The 18,404-nt window shown below is 37.1% G+C and overlaps 1 protein-coding gene across 1 annotated transcript in view; it reads left to right on the top strand.

Moving 5' to 3' along the window:
• The window catches only part of PLXNA4 (plexin A4), a 673,785-nt gene that overhangs the window by 611,942 nt on the left and 43,439 nt on the right, over positions 1-18,404 (top strand). The window contains exon 27 of the mRNA XM_063448298.1: positions 6,959-7,058. Within this exon, the coding sequence (XP_063304368.1) occupies positions 6,959-7,058 (100 nt within the window). The remainder of the gene's footprint in view (positions 1-6,958; positions 7,059-18,404) is intronic.

Raw genomic sequence — 18,404 nt, 5'->3', positions numbered from 1 at the left:
CCGCAGAACAGAGAGACAAAGTAGAGGTGTATCTATGAATTAGTGTAGTGGGGGTAGCACTGTTGAAAGCTTTGTAGTTAAGCGTTAATATTTTTAATTGAATCCTATAAGGAAGTCAAAGTAATAATTGGCAGAGAGATGACATGTAAGAGGAGCAACAGAATGAGAAAAATAAGTCTGGCAACAGCATTCATTATGTCTTTTTTATGCAACTCTGAACAGCAGTTTATTTATGCAAACTAAAAGTTTTATATATTTTATGTGAGCTATAGCTAACTATATATCTAGTACCTAATAGTGAAAATGATAATAGGATAATCGCAATATAAAGCACTGACGTTTTAAGGAATTATATACATTGCCTCTCTTTTAGGGTGAGTCTTTTACAAGACTCTTACCCCAAAAAAAGTATGACTTGTCAGTTGCTGGCATACATTTGACATCTTCAGAGAAGAATTAAGATCCCACAAGACTCTAGGCGAGTTACCAGCTGGCCACTCCCTACATTCATCACATAGTGATTGTGAATGGAGCCAAGCAAATTCATGGTTTCAGGGCTCCTGTCTCAGTCCTGGGCCTTAAGCGGCTGCCTAAGGTCACCTAATGGTTAATCCTGATCTGGACTTCCTCTGAAAACCTTTTCTTAGAGTTCAGAATGTTTGGCATGCACAAGCAGTCATCACAGAGCTTCATAAATCCAATAAAGTATACATCACATGCAAGTTGTAAGTAAAATAAAGTAAATGTCAGAGCCATGCAGTATTACAATTTACAGGAGTAAGCAGTGTATACAATTATATCACAGAGTTTTAAGCAATTATACCAAATGTAATGTGTTATTCCATTGCATCAGTACAATCATAGGCGTGCGCAGCCTATTGCATTAGGGTGTGCACCCTAAAGCACAAACACACGCCGCATGTATATATACACACATACATATACTGCTGTTTGTGTGTGTGCTGTGTGAGGGTGCTGGTAGTGTGCTATGTGGGTGAGGGTGCTGGTAGTGTGCTGTGTGTGAGGGTCCTGTTAGTGTGCTTTGTGTGTGAGGGTGCTGTTTGTGTGGTGTGTGTGTGAGGGTGCTGTTTGTGTGGTGTGTGTGTGTGAGGGTGCTGTAAGTGTGCTGTGTGTGAGTCTGCTGTTTGTGTGAGGGTGCTGTGTGTGTTTGTGAGGGTGCTGTTAGTGTGCTGTGTGTGAGGGTGTTGTGTGTTGTAAGGGTGCTGTGTGTGTGTGTGTTTGTGAGGGTGCTGCTAGTGTACTGTGTGTGTGAGCGTGCTATGTGTGTGTGTGTGTGAGGATGCTCTGTGTGTGATGGTGCGGTGTGTGTGGGTGCTGTTTGTGTGCTGTGTGTGAGGGTGCTGTGTGTGCGCACTGTTTGTGTTAGGGTGCTGTGTGTGTGTGGGTGCTGTATGTGTGTGAGCTGTATGTTTGGGGGGATTGTGAAGGTGGGGGCAGATTAGTAAATAACACCCCTCCATTCTTACCTTATGTAGGGAGGGGGGATCCTTGATGTCAGGTGCCATCCCTGGTGGTCCAAGGGAGAGTGAACTCTAGCCTGCGGGGCTAGAGTTCACTCTCGCGAGATCTGAGCATTGCCGCCGCACCGCTCAGATCTCGCGAGAGGAACCTGGCAGAGCTTCTGTCTAGAGCTCCCCGGGTCCTCTCCTGCCTCCCTCCATGCTGCTGTGGGCTGGTGAGGTAGATCTTTGATCTCCCCGCCGGCCCATGGAGGCTTAGAGCAGAGCCACACTTTATTCCTGGGGAATAAAGTGTGGGGACTCTCCCAAGATCCCCCCCCCAAAAAAAAATATACACTTGTGTGTGTGTGTGTGTATATATATATATATATATATATATATATATATATATATATATATACACTCACACACACATACTCAGACACACACACATACATTCACAGACACACTCACAGACTCACACATACATTCACAGACACACATACACACATACACACACACACTTACAGGCAAACACACACACAAACTCACAGACACACACACTTACAGACACACTCACACACACACACTCACAAACACACAAATTATTATTTTTTAATAAAAAATTGTCCACCCAGCCTCCCTACCTGGAGTGCTGGCGTGGACTTTGTCTCTGGGGTCCAGTGGGGCAGGCGCCTCTCTCCATATCAGCCGCGGCAAGGGAGCTGTGTGCTGTCTGCTCCCTCTCGCCGCGCGGGCTGTCTACAGTAGCTGGGAGCCGGAATATGACGTCATATTCCGGCTCCCGGCATCAGCAAGCGGCGCGCGGCGAGAGGGAGCAGACAGCACACAGCTCCCTTGCCGCGGATGGTGACAGGCACCCGACCGGGGGGGGGGCATGGGGGGGAAGAGTGCCTGCAGGAACAGTGGGAACATTGTTCCCACGCGTTCCTGCAGGACTCACAGGCGTGCCGCGGGGATTAGGGTGTGCCCAGGCACACCCGGCACACCCCGTGCGCACGCCTATGAGTACAATGTACATTGTGTATGACTGTATCACAGACCTCCTTAAGAGCAGGACTGTCAGTAGGGTGCTTTGTGAATTAGTATACGGCAGAGCTATATAGCAATAACACTCATGTACACCACACATTACTGCACGCGTATCCCTGAGATCCACAGCTTACAACTCAAAGTTGCAATCACATTCAGTATGTATGAAAATAGTGCAGAGCACCATAATAATATAATTAACACAGGTTTTATAATGTTGTAAATGCTTATTTACATATCTGACATATATATAGACATAGTGATGTCAGTATGTATAGCTAATGCATTGAGAATTAAACTTCCAGGAACCCATAAAAAATCTACCAGTGTTTAAAAGTTATACTTCTAGACTTCACTATACTCATTAATAACTAAAACAAAGTTTCTTATTCTACGTGTCATCTTGTATTTACCTAATATAAAGCTATCTCATAATTACCTGCAATTAGCTTGTGCTCAAACTGCCAATTCCATGTCATTAGAACAGTTAACGTAGGTGTACTGAAAATCACATGCTCCAAAGCTTAAAAGGCATTTAACTAATAGGCACAGGGAGAAAGTAGCCATTAAACGCTCGCAATGGCTTAGCATGCAAAGTGTCAAAGCAATGTCTATTTGGAAGCAAATCTACATGTGCAGTGTCTCAGTATGCAAATACCTCTGTAACATTGAATCCTGATTTCTAATTTCCCAAGAGTGGTTTGTTAAATAATAAAAAGCAATATGAAGCTATATTAACTCACTGGAGGGTTGTTTGCACAGTTCTGCAGTGAATCTTGGTTGCCTTACATTTAAAAGATTGACCTTGCTCATTAACAAGATTCACTTTAAGTTTAAAAAAGAGCAAGGCATTTGGATCTAAAAAAGGGCCGTATAAATGTGACACTCTGAATACTATTACACTATAGTTCCCATCTTCCTGAGTTAGCACCTGGACCAAGGGTTATGAGAGCTGGTTTAAAACAACAGTTGGAAGGCCATCATTTTATTTCCCTGTTCTATAATAGATAGAACACACAGTCAAGTACCAAAAGACAGAAAGGTTTATTTCCTGTTAGGCTCCTGTTCTTATCTCTCTCTGCTGCAGCCAAAAGAACATGGTCAGCTCATAAGGTCACAGAGCCTTTCTATCTATAGAAATACACATGCAGTGCTACAGTGTCAGAATCTAACAACATCGAAAGAAATAGAAGCAAGAACTGAATAGAGGGGAAAGGGGCATGGAAAGCACTGTGTTAAAAAAAGAGATAAAACATTTCCTTGTCATCTAGCTGCCAATCATGACGAAGGGCTTCCCTCCCACATGCTGCTGGCATTGTCTGTCCTGTTGCCTTTGCCAGGCTTTATAGCCTGATCAAAATCTCCCTCTGTTCATTAAAGTGCAAATAAATTTGGAGATAAGCCGACCAGTCTTTCATCCGCAAATCATGACTGCGGTGTTGGCTTGGCCACTAAATTAAATGTCAGGGTGTTGACTGTTGGTGTGGGAAAAGGAAAGAACAGATCAAGTAAAAGATTGCAATCTGAGAAGAAATAATGAGGGCAGAAGATAAAACCAAGGGATAGTATCAACATGTTACCATTGCATGGTTCTAACAAAATGGAACATTAAAAGCATTTGTTACGGTGATTCATATATGAAGATTTGATACTGCAAGGTGTTGTAAATACTAGGTTATATGAGTATAATAAATTAAATTGATATACAATAGATTTCTAAAAATATCCTAAGCAATTCACACCATAACGCGTAGAATGATTTCTCATTATATGGAAATGTAATGAGGCGCAATTAAGAAAAAACTAAACTACACTGAACAAAATTGTAAACACAACACTTTTGTTTTTGCCCCCATGTTTTATGAGCTGAACTCAAAGATCTCAGACTTTTTCTATGTACACAAAAAGCCAATTTCTCTCAAATATTGTTCACTAATCTGTCTAAATCTGTGTTAGTGGGCACATCTCCTTTGCCCAGATAATCCATCCACCTCACAGGTGTGGCATATCAAGATGCTGATTAGACAGCAAGATTATTGCACAGGTGTGCCTTAGGCTGGCCACAATAAAAGGCGACTCAGTGCAGTTTTACTGTATTAGGAGGGTCTGGGGGGGATCTGAAAACCAGTCAGTATCTGGTGTGACCACCATTTGCCTCATGCAGTGCAACACATCTCCTTCGCATAGAGTTGATCAGGTTGTTAATTGTGGCCTGTGGAATGTTGGTACACTCCTCTTCAATGGCAGTTGCTGGATATTGTCAGGACCTGGAACACGCTGTCGTATACGCCGATCCAGAGCATCCAAAACATGCTCAATGGTTGACATGTCCGGTGAGTATGCTGGCCATGCAAGAACTGGGATGTTTTCAGCTTCTTGGAATTGTGTACAGATCCTTGCAACATGGGGTCGTGCATTATCATGCTGCAACATGAGGTGATTGTCGTGGATGAATGGCACAACAATGGGCCTCAGGATCTCGTCACAGTATCTCTGTGCATTCAAAATGCCATTAATAAAATGCAAATGTGTTTGTTGTCTATAACATATGCCTGCCCATAACATAACCCCACCGCCACCATGGGCCACTAGATCCACAACGTTGACATCAGCAAACCGCTCACCCACACAACGCCATACACACTGTCTAAAATCTGCCCTGTAGAGTGAAAACCGGGATTCATCCATGAAGAGAACACCTCACCAAAGTGCCAGACGCCATTGAATCTGAGCATTTGCCCACTCAAGTCGGTTACGACGACAAACTGCAGTCAGGTCGAGACCCCGATGGTGATGACAAGCATGCAGATGAGCTTCCCTGAGATGGTTTCTGACAGTTTGTGCAGATATTCTTCGGTTATGCAAACCGATTGTTGCAGCAGCTGTTCGGGTGGCTGACCTCAGATGATCTTGTGAAGATGCTGGATGTAGAGGTCTTGGGCTGGTGTGGTTACACATGGTTTGTGGTTGTGAGGTCGGTTGGATGTACTGCCAAATTCTCTGAAACGTCTTTGGAGGCGGCTTATGGTAGAGAAATGAACATTCAATTCTTAAGCAACAACTCTGGTGAACATTCCTGCAGTCAGCACGCCAATTGCACTCTCCCTCAAAACTTGTGACATCTGTAGCATTGTGCTGTGTGATAAAATTGCACATTTTAGAGTGGCCTTTTATTGTGGCCAGCCTAAGGCACACCTGTGCAATAATCATGCTGTCTAATCAGCATCTTGATATGCCACACCTGTGAGGTTGAATGGATTATCTCGGCAAAGGAGAAGTGCCCACTAACACAGATTTAGACAGATTTGTGAACAATATTTGAGAGAAATAGGCCTTTTGTGTGCATAGAAAAAGTCTCAGATCTTTGAGTTCAGCTCATGAAAAATGGGGGCAAAAACAAAAGTGTTGCGGTTATAATTTTGTTCAGTGTATTTACAATCAAGTGCCTCTTTAAATTAAATATACTTTTTATTATGTTTAGAGATGTCCAAATCTTGTATAGGCTGTGTTTGATTAAGGAAAGTTCATGCTGGCTAGTTTCAGTCATGGTCATTAATGATATCTACAGACCCATATAGTAATTAAATAAAATGGAAGTTTAATACTTGATCCTTTTTGTGGCCGGGAGAGGACATACCATATGAATAGTATTATGCATCATAAAATATAGAATGTTAAATAATCTTTTAAAATGCATAATTATTTTGGCTTTGCACTCACATCTACCACAGTTACTAGGGCTAGGAGCTAGTGCTAGAGTTATGGATGGTAGTATTATGCACATGTTTATTGGTGTTAGATACGGTTTAACGTTCTGAAAGTAAGATGGTTGGTAAGGTGTTGGTAGTTTAAGGCCACATCATCTGAAATACAACATGCTTTGCTTCTCTACATGCTCTGTAGACACATTGTCGCCTTCTGTAATGACACTGTAAATGCTCTAGTGATGAATACTAGGAAACTGATCTTATACAAAAATAGTTCACATATGGTATTGATTCGCTTTGTGCCCCTTTTTGCAAGTTTTATAAAATGAGTTGTCATAGTAAATGTAATGCCTTGAGACGTTCTTACTCCCCCAATGTTACATAATACAACGTTTTAGAAACAAGTGTATGTAGATCACTGCCGGAATTATTTCAAAGTTTGATATAGTGTAACATTTTCAGAAATTTTGGATTCTCTTCAGGTCTTTTGACACACAGAATCAAAGTCTCAATTAAGAGGTCAGAGTAATAGTTTTCAAAAAATACCCATAGATGCAAAATTAACTATAGCTGTTACTAGATTTTTTTTATTTATTTTTTTTAATGGAGAATTATCAATAGGAGTACAACCTCTAGGATATAGATTTCTGATTCCCTCTGTATTTCTAAGAAACAAGTAACATATTTTCATATTTCTAATGACTACTTGTCTGAATATTTGATCTTTATTATTTACAGGTGCTGGATGGTTCTGTGGTAGCACTAGTGTCAAAGCAAGTAACAGCTTACAATGCAGTCAACAATTCTACAGTTTCCAGGACGTCAGCAAGTAGATACGGTAAGACATTGTGTACTAATGTCTTAATATATCTTTAACAAATGGTTGATGCCTGGGAATTACTTGATCCAGTAACTGGATCAATTTGTGCAGCAAACAACATTTGGGTTTTAATTTTCAGAATGTAATCTCAAATGGGCTTGTATAGGACAACCACCTTACCTAATGGTAGTCACTGAGATTAGGAGACTAAAAATGAATCTGCTTCAAAGTCATAACCAGGTATGTTAAACAAATGAGGAGTGACACATGCCATTTACACCCTCATCCATTGTTCAGACCTGGAGAACTACATCCAGTACAGTTAACATAAATAGCCGAAGCACTCAAAGGTAAATCCAAGTTATTGTATTCACCACCAACACTGAGACCCACTTTATTTACCCCACAAGACTGACACAGGCTTTGCCCATAGGTGGTGAATAAAATGCCCTGGAATCACTATTTAGTGCAATGTTTATTTTGTCTATAACCAGATAATCTGTGAAAAAAAGCAGGAACGCAGTTCAGGGTTCTGGCAGAAATTCAGGAGCAATGGCTACAGCACATTTGTGAGTATAGGTTATCTATTGATAACTAAGCCACTTGTAGGACCATTCAAGTAGTCAATTAAACTGTTTATCAGTATTGATAAGTTCAGCAATCTAGTGAGACTGTGAAAAGCTGAAAAAAACTGGCCTGCTTCAGTGGATGTCTTACAGACAAACAGAAAGTTAGAGATTAAATATAGAGAAGAATTGGGGTAGTTCTGGAGTAATTGCCACCTAGCTTGCCCTTAGCACTTCTAGTATCCATATATGGACAGGCAAAGCCATGTTGCAACAGCAGAAAAAGTGATGCTAAAACAGGCATCAAATTGCCACATCACAACCTATGTGCTATGTCTATGCAAACAAATGAATGCTAAGAACAGAATGGAAATTGTGTTGGGTTCCTGGGACATAAAACTATAAACACAAACCATAATAATATTTTTTCTACTTAAACAGCTCACAAAATGTTGTCTCCCGTGCAAAAAAATAAATCTATTATTCAATTACAATCTCGAGCTAGTTGTGGCTCCCTAGATGTTGTTGAGCTACAACTTTAATAACTCTATTTTTGTTCTTGTATCATGGACATTAAGTGTGGCATTGTAGTATTTTCCTCTCAATTATTCTTTAATTTACAATGTCAAATTTGATTGAGTGTAGCCCAGGGTCCAGTGACACATTCCATAATGTATGCTACAGTTTATCATTACTAAATGCAGATTTAAAAGTGTATAATTCAGTAGCTTTCAAATTCTGCATTTGTAGTTGTACTATTGCAGTGGAATGTAAGAAAGAATTCATTTTAAATCAAGTAAACATTCTACTTTACAGCTTAAGGATTTCCACATACGTGGTTTACTGCAGAGTTAAATCGTTTTATCTTGTTATAGACTTTAAATGAAAAGAAACACTAGCATAGAGACTCACTTTGTGGCACAAAGATGTGGGAGCCTAATGCAGAATCTATAATACAGGCATTTATTTCCACTTGTTCTTGGAGATAATACGAACTTCGGAATACGAGTAAATGTCTGACTGTAAGGATTATTCACTAGAGCAAGAATTCTAAGTGAATTTCAAATTTAAGGTTGAAATAGCCAAACTGACAAAGTTCTCCAATGCTTCCATCTTGGCTACTGTATTTATTCCCTTGATTTCCAAAATATTATCAGTTTAGTGGATAGCCCCCTGCATGTGTTTATATTTAGGACAGACACCCAAGAATGTGATCAGTTCCAACCAAACTCAACATGTATGGGTCTCAGATTAATAGACTTGAAGAGCGTTTACAGAATCTGTGGATTACAGTTGGATCATAAATAACTATCTGCAAAGCAAAAATGTAAAGAGTATTATATCTTGGGAACTGATACAGTAAAACTTTTTCTGCTTTAAAATTCTTTGTAGGACCATGTTTGTCATTTAACCCCATGTGAAGACTGACTACAATATTAGTTGTACTTATATGCAAAGATAAACTATCAGGAAAGAGGTACTTAACTGGAGTCAGGAAAATCTTTATCAGTTGCCCAAACTTTGCTTTCCATGCTGGACTAATAATTAGGTTTGACATCAGCTATTATGCCACTTTGACTTGCAAGATCAGGTTAATATTCACACCGAGAACATTTAATGTCAACTTCAATGCAGTGTTCTTAAATGACTTCTCCCAGAATTGTCATGTCCTAAATGGCTGATGGACCTGATATGACCTTTGAGATAAGTTGGATAGCAGTGAAGCAGTAAGCAGAAAAAAAAAATCATCTCCTGGTTGGTTTTCAGTTGAGTGAGATTTTATACCATTCACAGACTTCATACTGCTCTTCACATGATTTCTATAACATTAAACATCATATTTACGGAAATTCTATTTAAACACCATGGTGGGAGTAAATAAATGCACTTTAGGGACCTTTTAGTAGATGTACTTTTTGCAGTCTGATGTTCATATAAATATTTATTTATGTAAAGCTACAGTACAGTAATCACCAACATTAAGCGGGTATGATATGAGTATATTAAAGTAGAAAACTCTAAAGTTTATGTCTTAAAGGCAGGACAATTGTTTGTGACAGGGAATTCTGGGAGATCTGTCGGCTAGTTATTCCTATCATGCTATGTCTGCATGGATCTTACGCATCATTAGTTTCTCCTTTTAACCCCCAACCTCTTTATTAAGGCTGCCACTTACAAAACCAAATGTAATGAGGCATTTGTGATGTCAACAGAATTGCATCATGAGCCTGGCTGAGCCTTTCAATTAATCTCCTTTGGTACATTAACCCACTGACTGAAATAAACTTTTTTTTTTCCCACTGTCTGGTAAGTTGGCTGCTGAACGACATATTGATTACTTTCCTTCCTCCAATGTATTTTTGTTGTAGAGCTACGAGAGACTGACTCAGTATATTGCCTGGTACGTTATGAAATTCTACTCTGTCCCAAGATAACCCAAAATAGGTCCTTTCAGATTTCATATATCTTCCTCCTGAATGTTCTTTGGTAAAATAATTCAGTATGTATACGCGGATAATAGAGTATTTTACAAGCACCCAGGGTAGCACTAAATCACACACACTTTATTTAATTCAGAAGAAAACACTGTACAACAAAGCAATAAATATAGAAAAATCAAATGTGCTATGCCATAGCCTTCTTGAGTATGAATATATAAAGGCAAGGACAATGACATTAGTGCAAAGATGAGTTGTAAATGGCGATAAAACTCCCCCCACTACAAACAATGATGAAGCACATTCACCATGTACAATAAGTATACACTTCCAGAAGATTCTGTGTAATTCCCACAAAAATATATTTATTTATACATTAAAGATATATGCAAATATAAGTACTATTAGTTTAAAGTATATTTCTTGCACAGGCTATATGACTCAACAACTTGTTTTATAGGTTACTAGGTGAATTTGTTTGTTTTACATGTGTTTTTAGAATTTTTTCCCCTTACTGCATCTTTTTCAAAAAAATTTTTATCACATTCTGGGGTATTCATTAAATCGTGATATAACACGGAACGGCATACTTGAGCTAAAATAACTAAGCTGGACAAACTATCAATGTCAACTATGTTGCCAGCTCAGGTATTTGGCCTTAAAGGAAGACTATAGTCACCAAAACCACTTTAGCTTAATGAAGTAGTTTTGGTGTATAGATCATGCCCCTGCAGTCTTGCTTAATTCTCTGCCATTTAGGAGTGAAATCACTTTATGCAACACTAGTCACACCTCCCTGCATGTGACTTACACAGCTTCCTAAATACTTCTTGTAAAGAGTCATCTAATGTTTATACTTCCTCTATCGCAAATTCTGTTTGAATTATCATTTCTTATCTCCTGCTCCTTAATAGCTTGACAGACCCTGCAGGAGCCACCTGTATGTAGTTAAAGTTAAATTTACAGAGCAGGTGATAAAAATAAGTTGCATCTGATTAAAACATTTTTTTTTCATGCAAGCTGTGTCAGTCACAGTAAGATAAGGTGTGACTAGGGGTGCATAAACAATAACAAAAGTGATTCAACTTCTAAATGGCAGTGAATTGAATAATGGAAGTTCAAGGGGAAGATATCCGATATACACAAAAAACTGCTACACTAAGCTAAAGTTGTTTTGCTGACTATAGTGTCCCTTTAAAGTTTGTAGTTCCTTGCAGAATGCCTAACAATTCACAATTTTGTGGATTATTAATTAAACTCTGAATTATAGTGAATTGCAACCAAATTTATCGGCAAAAATACCCAAACTGTAACTATAACTCAGCTGAAGAATTTTTCTATATCAACTATTTTTCCCTAGATTTTTCCAATGTTAGAGTTTAATGTGAGCAACCCTAAACATTTTAAGTGCCACTATGATTTTTTAACTTCTGTGTTTCGTTATTTCCATTTATTTAGTAAATTACTTTTGCTACAGTAGCAATAAGCTGGTCTTCATATAATCTAACAGCTGTTTAAAGATGGTAAGGATAAGAAAAGGTTAAATATATTTCAAAGATATTTAAAAACGCAGGAAAAAAGACATTTTGTGTTGAAACAAAATATTTTCTTCAAACATAGGGAAAAAGCACCATAATAACCTTAATCATAATAATCATAATAATCTTGGTCTTTTGTGTGATTTTAAAGGCAAAAGAGCTACTGTGAAAGACAGATAATCTATTCTTTAAACCCTTCATGACAAGGGTTAGGCAAATCACTTTTAATGTTACAATCCAGCCGTGTTATCTGTCACAAATGGGTTAGGACATATGTAAGTTGACCTTCAATCAGAATTTCTCTAAACAATTTATAAAGCATGGAAATAATGCGAAATTAATCAAACCTTTATGTGCTTAAAAGGGAATTGTCACATGCCAGGATTTTCACTACTGTCTTTTATTATTATGTTCACTATATTTAACAAATACATATTAGTGAGGTGTGAAAAATAAAATTAAATGCAGACCACAGCTTTTTATCTGGCAACTGAGTGCCGTTATCGTAGCTTCCTGTCAATCATTGTTACAAGCTCTGTCCTTTGCACCTGACAGTCAGCTTAAAGAACGCTTTGAGAGAAGAGAAAATTAAACAATGTTTTTATCTCTCCTCCATATTCACCCTGGCTTTGCCTTGTCTGATCTGGACTATGATTTCACAATGTCACTAGGACTGTGTAGCAAATCACAAAAATATAACTTACCAACTTGAGAGCATTGTGGTTCACGTTACAGTTCTATTCTGTGTATTCCATCTATATATGCATTCCTGTTGTTGTACACCCAGTATTCAGAAGAGACCAGTGGAGCTCAATTTGCAGGTGTTTGCATAGGATATTCAAATAAACTCCTTAGTCCGTTCATTGATCAATTTCATGACTGATTCTGCTTATATAGTTCTTAGCAAGATAATGCTGTAAAAAAAAAAATCACATTTGTCACTAAGAAGACTGAAGAATTTATTTGGATATTCTATCTATATGGAAATGCATTTTTACCATAGGTGACCCAAACCTGATTTTCTTGGCAGTCTTATTGCCTGCCAGATACTATTTTATATATATTGTGCATGAATGCAATTGTTGAAAGTTATCCATCCATTGGTGCTGTAACATGCAAATTAAACTATGATTAGTGGATAGTTCCTGAGCTTGGAAACTCAATTCAGCAACAAACTATTTACTGATATCAAACTTTTGTTTCAATATGGCATTAGTTGGCATGCATTTTCAACAATTATTCACATAAGCATTTGCTTTAATTTATTTTTAAGTAAATTAACTCCTGAGTTATGTAAAACATGGGGTATATAATTGAAAGTTTCTTTACTGTTTATTTGTGATTGCATTCTTTAACCCCTTAAGGACACATGACGTGTGTGACACGTCATGATTCCCTTTTATTCCAGAAGTTTGGTCCTTAAGGGGTTAAATATTCTGCATGTTTCTGTGTGGAGTAAAGCATAACTGTTCTCACCTTCTGGAGAAATTATGTTGGTGCTATTGAGGTTCAGAAATAACTTTCTCTGATAAACTGCCACATGCTATGTGCTTACTCTTGATCTCTATGCAAATATTCAGATCCTCCAACATGACTTGTGCTATTCTAGGTGCCACATACCCACACTCAGCATTTTAAGTTGGATATGCTGGTTAAAAATCATACCTGAGAACTTTGACAACCCATCATCTGATCTGCTTTGGACATTTCAAGGTAGTGTCATATAGACCTGCCCATTATCTAACTGATTCTACCTAAGAAATATTTGCACTGAACATATCAGGGCCCTTTTCCCTACACTACTTTTTAATAATCTCCATCCACAACCAGAAGTTGGATTGCCTCTTTCTATCTGTGAACACCACTTTTACTTTCATCTTGAAAAGAGTGAGAGTTCATTTTTTTAAAGTTTGCTGCATTAACACAATCATTAGAACTTCATTACATCTGTTTTCATAAAGTTATGAACTATAATCCATCATACACACTATAGAGATGGCATATTTCAAGTCCACAGGGATCCGTTCTCTGCTGTGTCTTTAAAGGGGTGACAATGACATATTTTCACATTTGCATTTATTTCCATAAATCTATGTATGTCAGTAACATGAGTCATTTTTGTTTTTATTTTATATTAAAACCTGGTGGCACACTATTACCTATAATGTAGGGACCTATAAGGAGGGACATTTTAGGTAAATGCTTTAGTCATGAAAGCAAAAGCTATAGGTCTACATACACTGATATGCCTGCAATCAATTTGGGTTTGTGAGTGGATTTCTATTTCTGTTTATTACACTCCAATATATACAATATTGCCCTATGTTTTTTGTTTTTTTTTTGCTATTCTTCTGTATTGTAGATAACCTGCTTTTGGTATTTGCATCTTGTATTGAGGATTAAGAGGAGTCCTTGATCTACAAACCACCAGTGTACAGGGGTAATTAGTTAAATTACTTCCCCCTATGTGCTTTTTTCACTGAGTATAGGTGTTTCTGTAACATATATGTGGTATAGGTCTACATTTTACCAGTATCCAGGACCAACCTTTGAGTGGGTGAGTGTATCTGTGGTCCTTAGTTTATACTTCAGTGTGTCTGTCAGGTGTAGGAGCCATAATTGAGTGGTTCTCAGAAAAATGTATAGGTGTTTGGCCGCATGCTTAGCATGCAGTATGAGAGCTCCTAAACCTACAGAGCCCCTAAAGTGTACGTATATCTGTAGAGACAGCTGTTGAATGTGAGAGAACGCTGTGCTGGTCAGTGCATTGCTTTCTCAAGTCTGGTCACCAGGGCAACCTCTCCACAACAGACAGGCGTATGTTTAACTTTCCCGTCGTCCTATTTTTCTGTTCCTCATCAGTTACGGAAATATAGCACTGAATAATATGTTTTCTAAAATGATAATTGCTGAATTTGAATATTAAATTACAATAAATGTTCACATTTGCATTATATTTAGTTAGACTGCTGATAACCAAGCTTGCTTGGTGAGCCTGCAGCCATTTTGTTTGCATTAGCAGCGGCTGAGATCTGCTGTACATTACAATGCTTGCATGTGGTGTAATTTGACATCAAGCAATTTTGCTTTTCAATTTCTTCTGAAGTACATGAGCTCAGATACTCCTGTTCAGCATGCTGTGAATTTGCTGCCCGCTGCTGAAGTATACATTCGTTCAATTTAAATTAATATAGATAATGTTTTCTTTGGCCAGATTGATAGAGCAGGACTAAGTATATATTCTTTTACATACTTTGCAATTTAATTTTAAACCAAGACCTAGCAAAAATCCATAACCTTATTTAATAATCTGGACCTTTCAGGTACAGACAAAGCTTTTTGTTTCACTAAGCATAATTTAAATAGGGTTTAATGCAGATATTTGACATAATCTTAGTTAATTTCCAAAATGGTATCATAACATGACATCCATTTTGTTCCTTATACAACCCCATAAGTACACAACATTGTGCAGCAATATTATAAAGCAGTGGTGTTGTGGCCGTGACTTAAATATGAACATTAATCTTTTAATTAATATATTATAATTAAGCAAAAAGTAACAATTTTTTTATAGTTTGTGATATTATGACCGAATATGTGGATAGAAAATACACAAAACAGTGTAATTGTAAATGTATATTTAATATAATTATAAAAACAAGTAAACAAAGAGGAATGTACATTTACTACAATAATTATACAATATAAAACTACAACATATTCCTTACGAAAGGCTATTGCTAAATGTTACAATGGATTCATTTTACCTACAAGGCCCTAGCTCACCTGCCATTTTCTTCAAGGGATTGCTCATTAAAATCCAAGCTGACATTTGAAATATATATAAATAGTTATGAATTTATATCATGGTAGGCAATGAACATCCAAGATACAGACTAAACATATACACATGATCTATAGGAACAGAAACGTATTACAATGTCCTTCTTAAAAACACCAGATGAAAATAACAAATGCAAGAGGAATGTGTAAATGGTGGTGTGATTTTTGATAAATCAGAGATGTAATTTTGATATGTATATTGTAAACCATGAGCATGCTGTGAAGCAATGATCACGAAGGACTTTCATTATTATTTTCATCTTAAAACATTTGCAGTCATTGAGATATATGCATTATGTTTTTACGTATCAGCATCCTCGTGCTCATCTAGGCTGTGTTTAAAGTTAGACCACTTCTTATTTCTGCAATGCTTTTAACTTTGCCTTCAAGAGATTTCCTTAGCACCACCGAATCTGCTAATGGAGCCTTTAAAAGAATATCATCTGTAAATCCTTCCTTTAATAAAAGGTGCAGCGTTATGAGCCAGTTTATATTCTTACAGTATATGAGAGTGTGAAGAACAGGAAGGTGAGAACAGTGTAAAGAAGAAGCCATTTTTATATATTTAGATATAGCTCCGATCATTTTTATTATTTATTCATTCATGTTTACATTATAAATACAATATACAGTAACTTACATTAGTTAGAACTGGAGATGTGCCAGTTATATGCACTGACACAGGTTACTAATATATAAATGGAGGGGCATTGTTATCTTTTGTCAGGGAAGAGAAATATAGTATTTTTTTGACTGAGATTCCGTATATTGGTAGCTACCCACTGCAGATAACAGAAAATACTGAAGCCACTTAATCTCCTGGGGAGCTCCATCCACTGACGCGAACGAGCCAAGACGACTCATTAATATTAATTTCTGAAGTGTTGCTGCAATTAATGAAAGACACTGTGACCTTTTCAAAGATATTTTTCCCCTACGTTCCTTGTTATTGCCAAGTTGGGGGAAAAGTTGGAGGATGAGATACAATCATTGATTTCTGTATACAGCAGTCAGTGTCGAAATGAATACGGCACTTACCCAGTAATTATAATGAAGCTCAGAAAGCATTAACAGTGCTCTTTAAGACAATGTAAGAATCATCAGTAATGCTGCTGTGTGCTAATAACCATATAAAATACATCATTAAACATGGTTAAACTTTACAGGAGCATAATTAGCTATATTAATTTTATTCAGCCAAGCATTGCTGTAAGCATCATCGATAGTCATATTCAATTTTTTTTTGTGTGTGTGTGTGTAATGACCTCACTACATTAGGTGTACTTCGATACTGCAATTATGGTAGAATAATGTACATTAAGTGCATTATTAACCTGTAAAGGTGCTTTACAAATATGCTGTGTATTTTGTGAATCAGACCAGTAGTTCTACGATGTGGGATAGGACTATGACACTTCAAGTTAATCCCCATTTTTGGTACAGGAATATGTCTGTCTTAAGACCCCAGGCAACTGCCCACAATTAGTGGCTTATTCTAGTAGCAGTTAATACCCAGTGTAATGGAGACGTTCTACATTATGACGTATTTAGTGTTTAACGAGGGTGTTTTAGAGATTTTAGCTATAACTATATTTCATTTGAAGAATATATCATGGAGTCAATTCTATGTCTGAATATTTGGTTCCCAAACTAATACTAGGTAGTTATAAGAGATCCTGCAATTGACAGAACCATCCCTGGGACTGAGAGCTATCCAACTGGTGTATGTAGCACTTGCTACAATGACAAAAGGCTCCAACTACAGGATTATAGACATTTATAAGACATTTGGGGAATTAATTGAGACAATCTTCACAGATCTTTCAGTGGCATTCCCAGTTTGTTGATCCAGTCTAATTTAAGATTTCTGTTTTGCAAGGTATAATTTAAGGTGTATTAATGCTTTGTGCAAATTTAACTTAACTCATAATATGCATACAGTCACTGTACATCTTGAATTGCTTGAGGAGTGAAATTTTATTATAATTTTTTATAAATTGAATACAGTGCGTCTTGGGTGTAATGAATCTCTTTATCTTAGTGTACTGGTTTTCTCAAAAATTGAAGTTCTGAGTAGAGGGAATATTTATTGAAATAATTAAAAACAGACACCAGAACCTGGCAGAATTTATGATCCAGATCCCGGTGCTGTCAGCATACAAGTACAAATGGATGACTAGTATATTACAATAAAAAATACTATTTTTATTATTTATGATCTAGCTAGCATTAAAGTTAAAAAAGGTCTGATTCACAAGAGAAACATACAGATGAAATAATTATTTTAAAAAAGTATCCCAAGCTGAATATTTCACATTTATGTACAAATTCATCCCAGGAAATATGTTAACTAAGAAAATGGAGGAGAGTCACACCATATTGAGACAGGTAAAAGTATGTAATTATTTAATATTATTATTTAATTTAGTAATTGCAGCACATGCCAAATGAACACAAAACATTATAAAAAAAAAAGCAAGGTAACTAAATTAAAATATACATTTTGAATATTTAATTTCAGAGGCTTTGTAAATTATATATTAAAAATCTGCAGAATCCAGGAAGTGGCTGAGATATCACAGTTTTGAAACGTTGCACTATACATGACCCATGATGCTTTGTATGCCTTTAGAATGACAAAGCATCATGGAAGCTGTAGTTTTAAAACATCTGGGGATCTACCTGTTGGGCACCCCTGGTTCAGTGGTTATGTAGTTCACATATATCTTTATAACTGTTAAATGATGGCAGGAAACTGCTGTAAAGTTTTTTTGCTTGATACTGAATAAGAAATTTGGTTTGAGTTCATCCTGACTTCCACATAACAATCTGTACTGAGATTGTTTGTTTGTATGAACATCAATTCTAAAGTAAGGCTCACATCTTGTGACTTTACTACTTGGCTCAATGCATTTGTAATATTATTTTATGGCTGCTTTTCATATGCCATTACGGTTCAGCATATGAATTATTGCT

Source organism: Pelobates fuscus, chromosome 3, assembly GCF_036172605.1.
Source record: "Pelobates fuscus isolate aPelFus1 chromosome 3, aPelFus1.pri, whole genome shotgun sequence".
NCBI classification, from domain to species: domain Eukaryota; kingdom Metazoa; phylum Chordata; class Amphibia; order Anura; family Pelobatidae; genus Pelobates; species Pelobates fuscus.
Note: the sequence above shows the minus strand (reverse complement) of the source record. Positions and strands in the feature narration are given on the sequence as shown.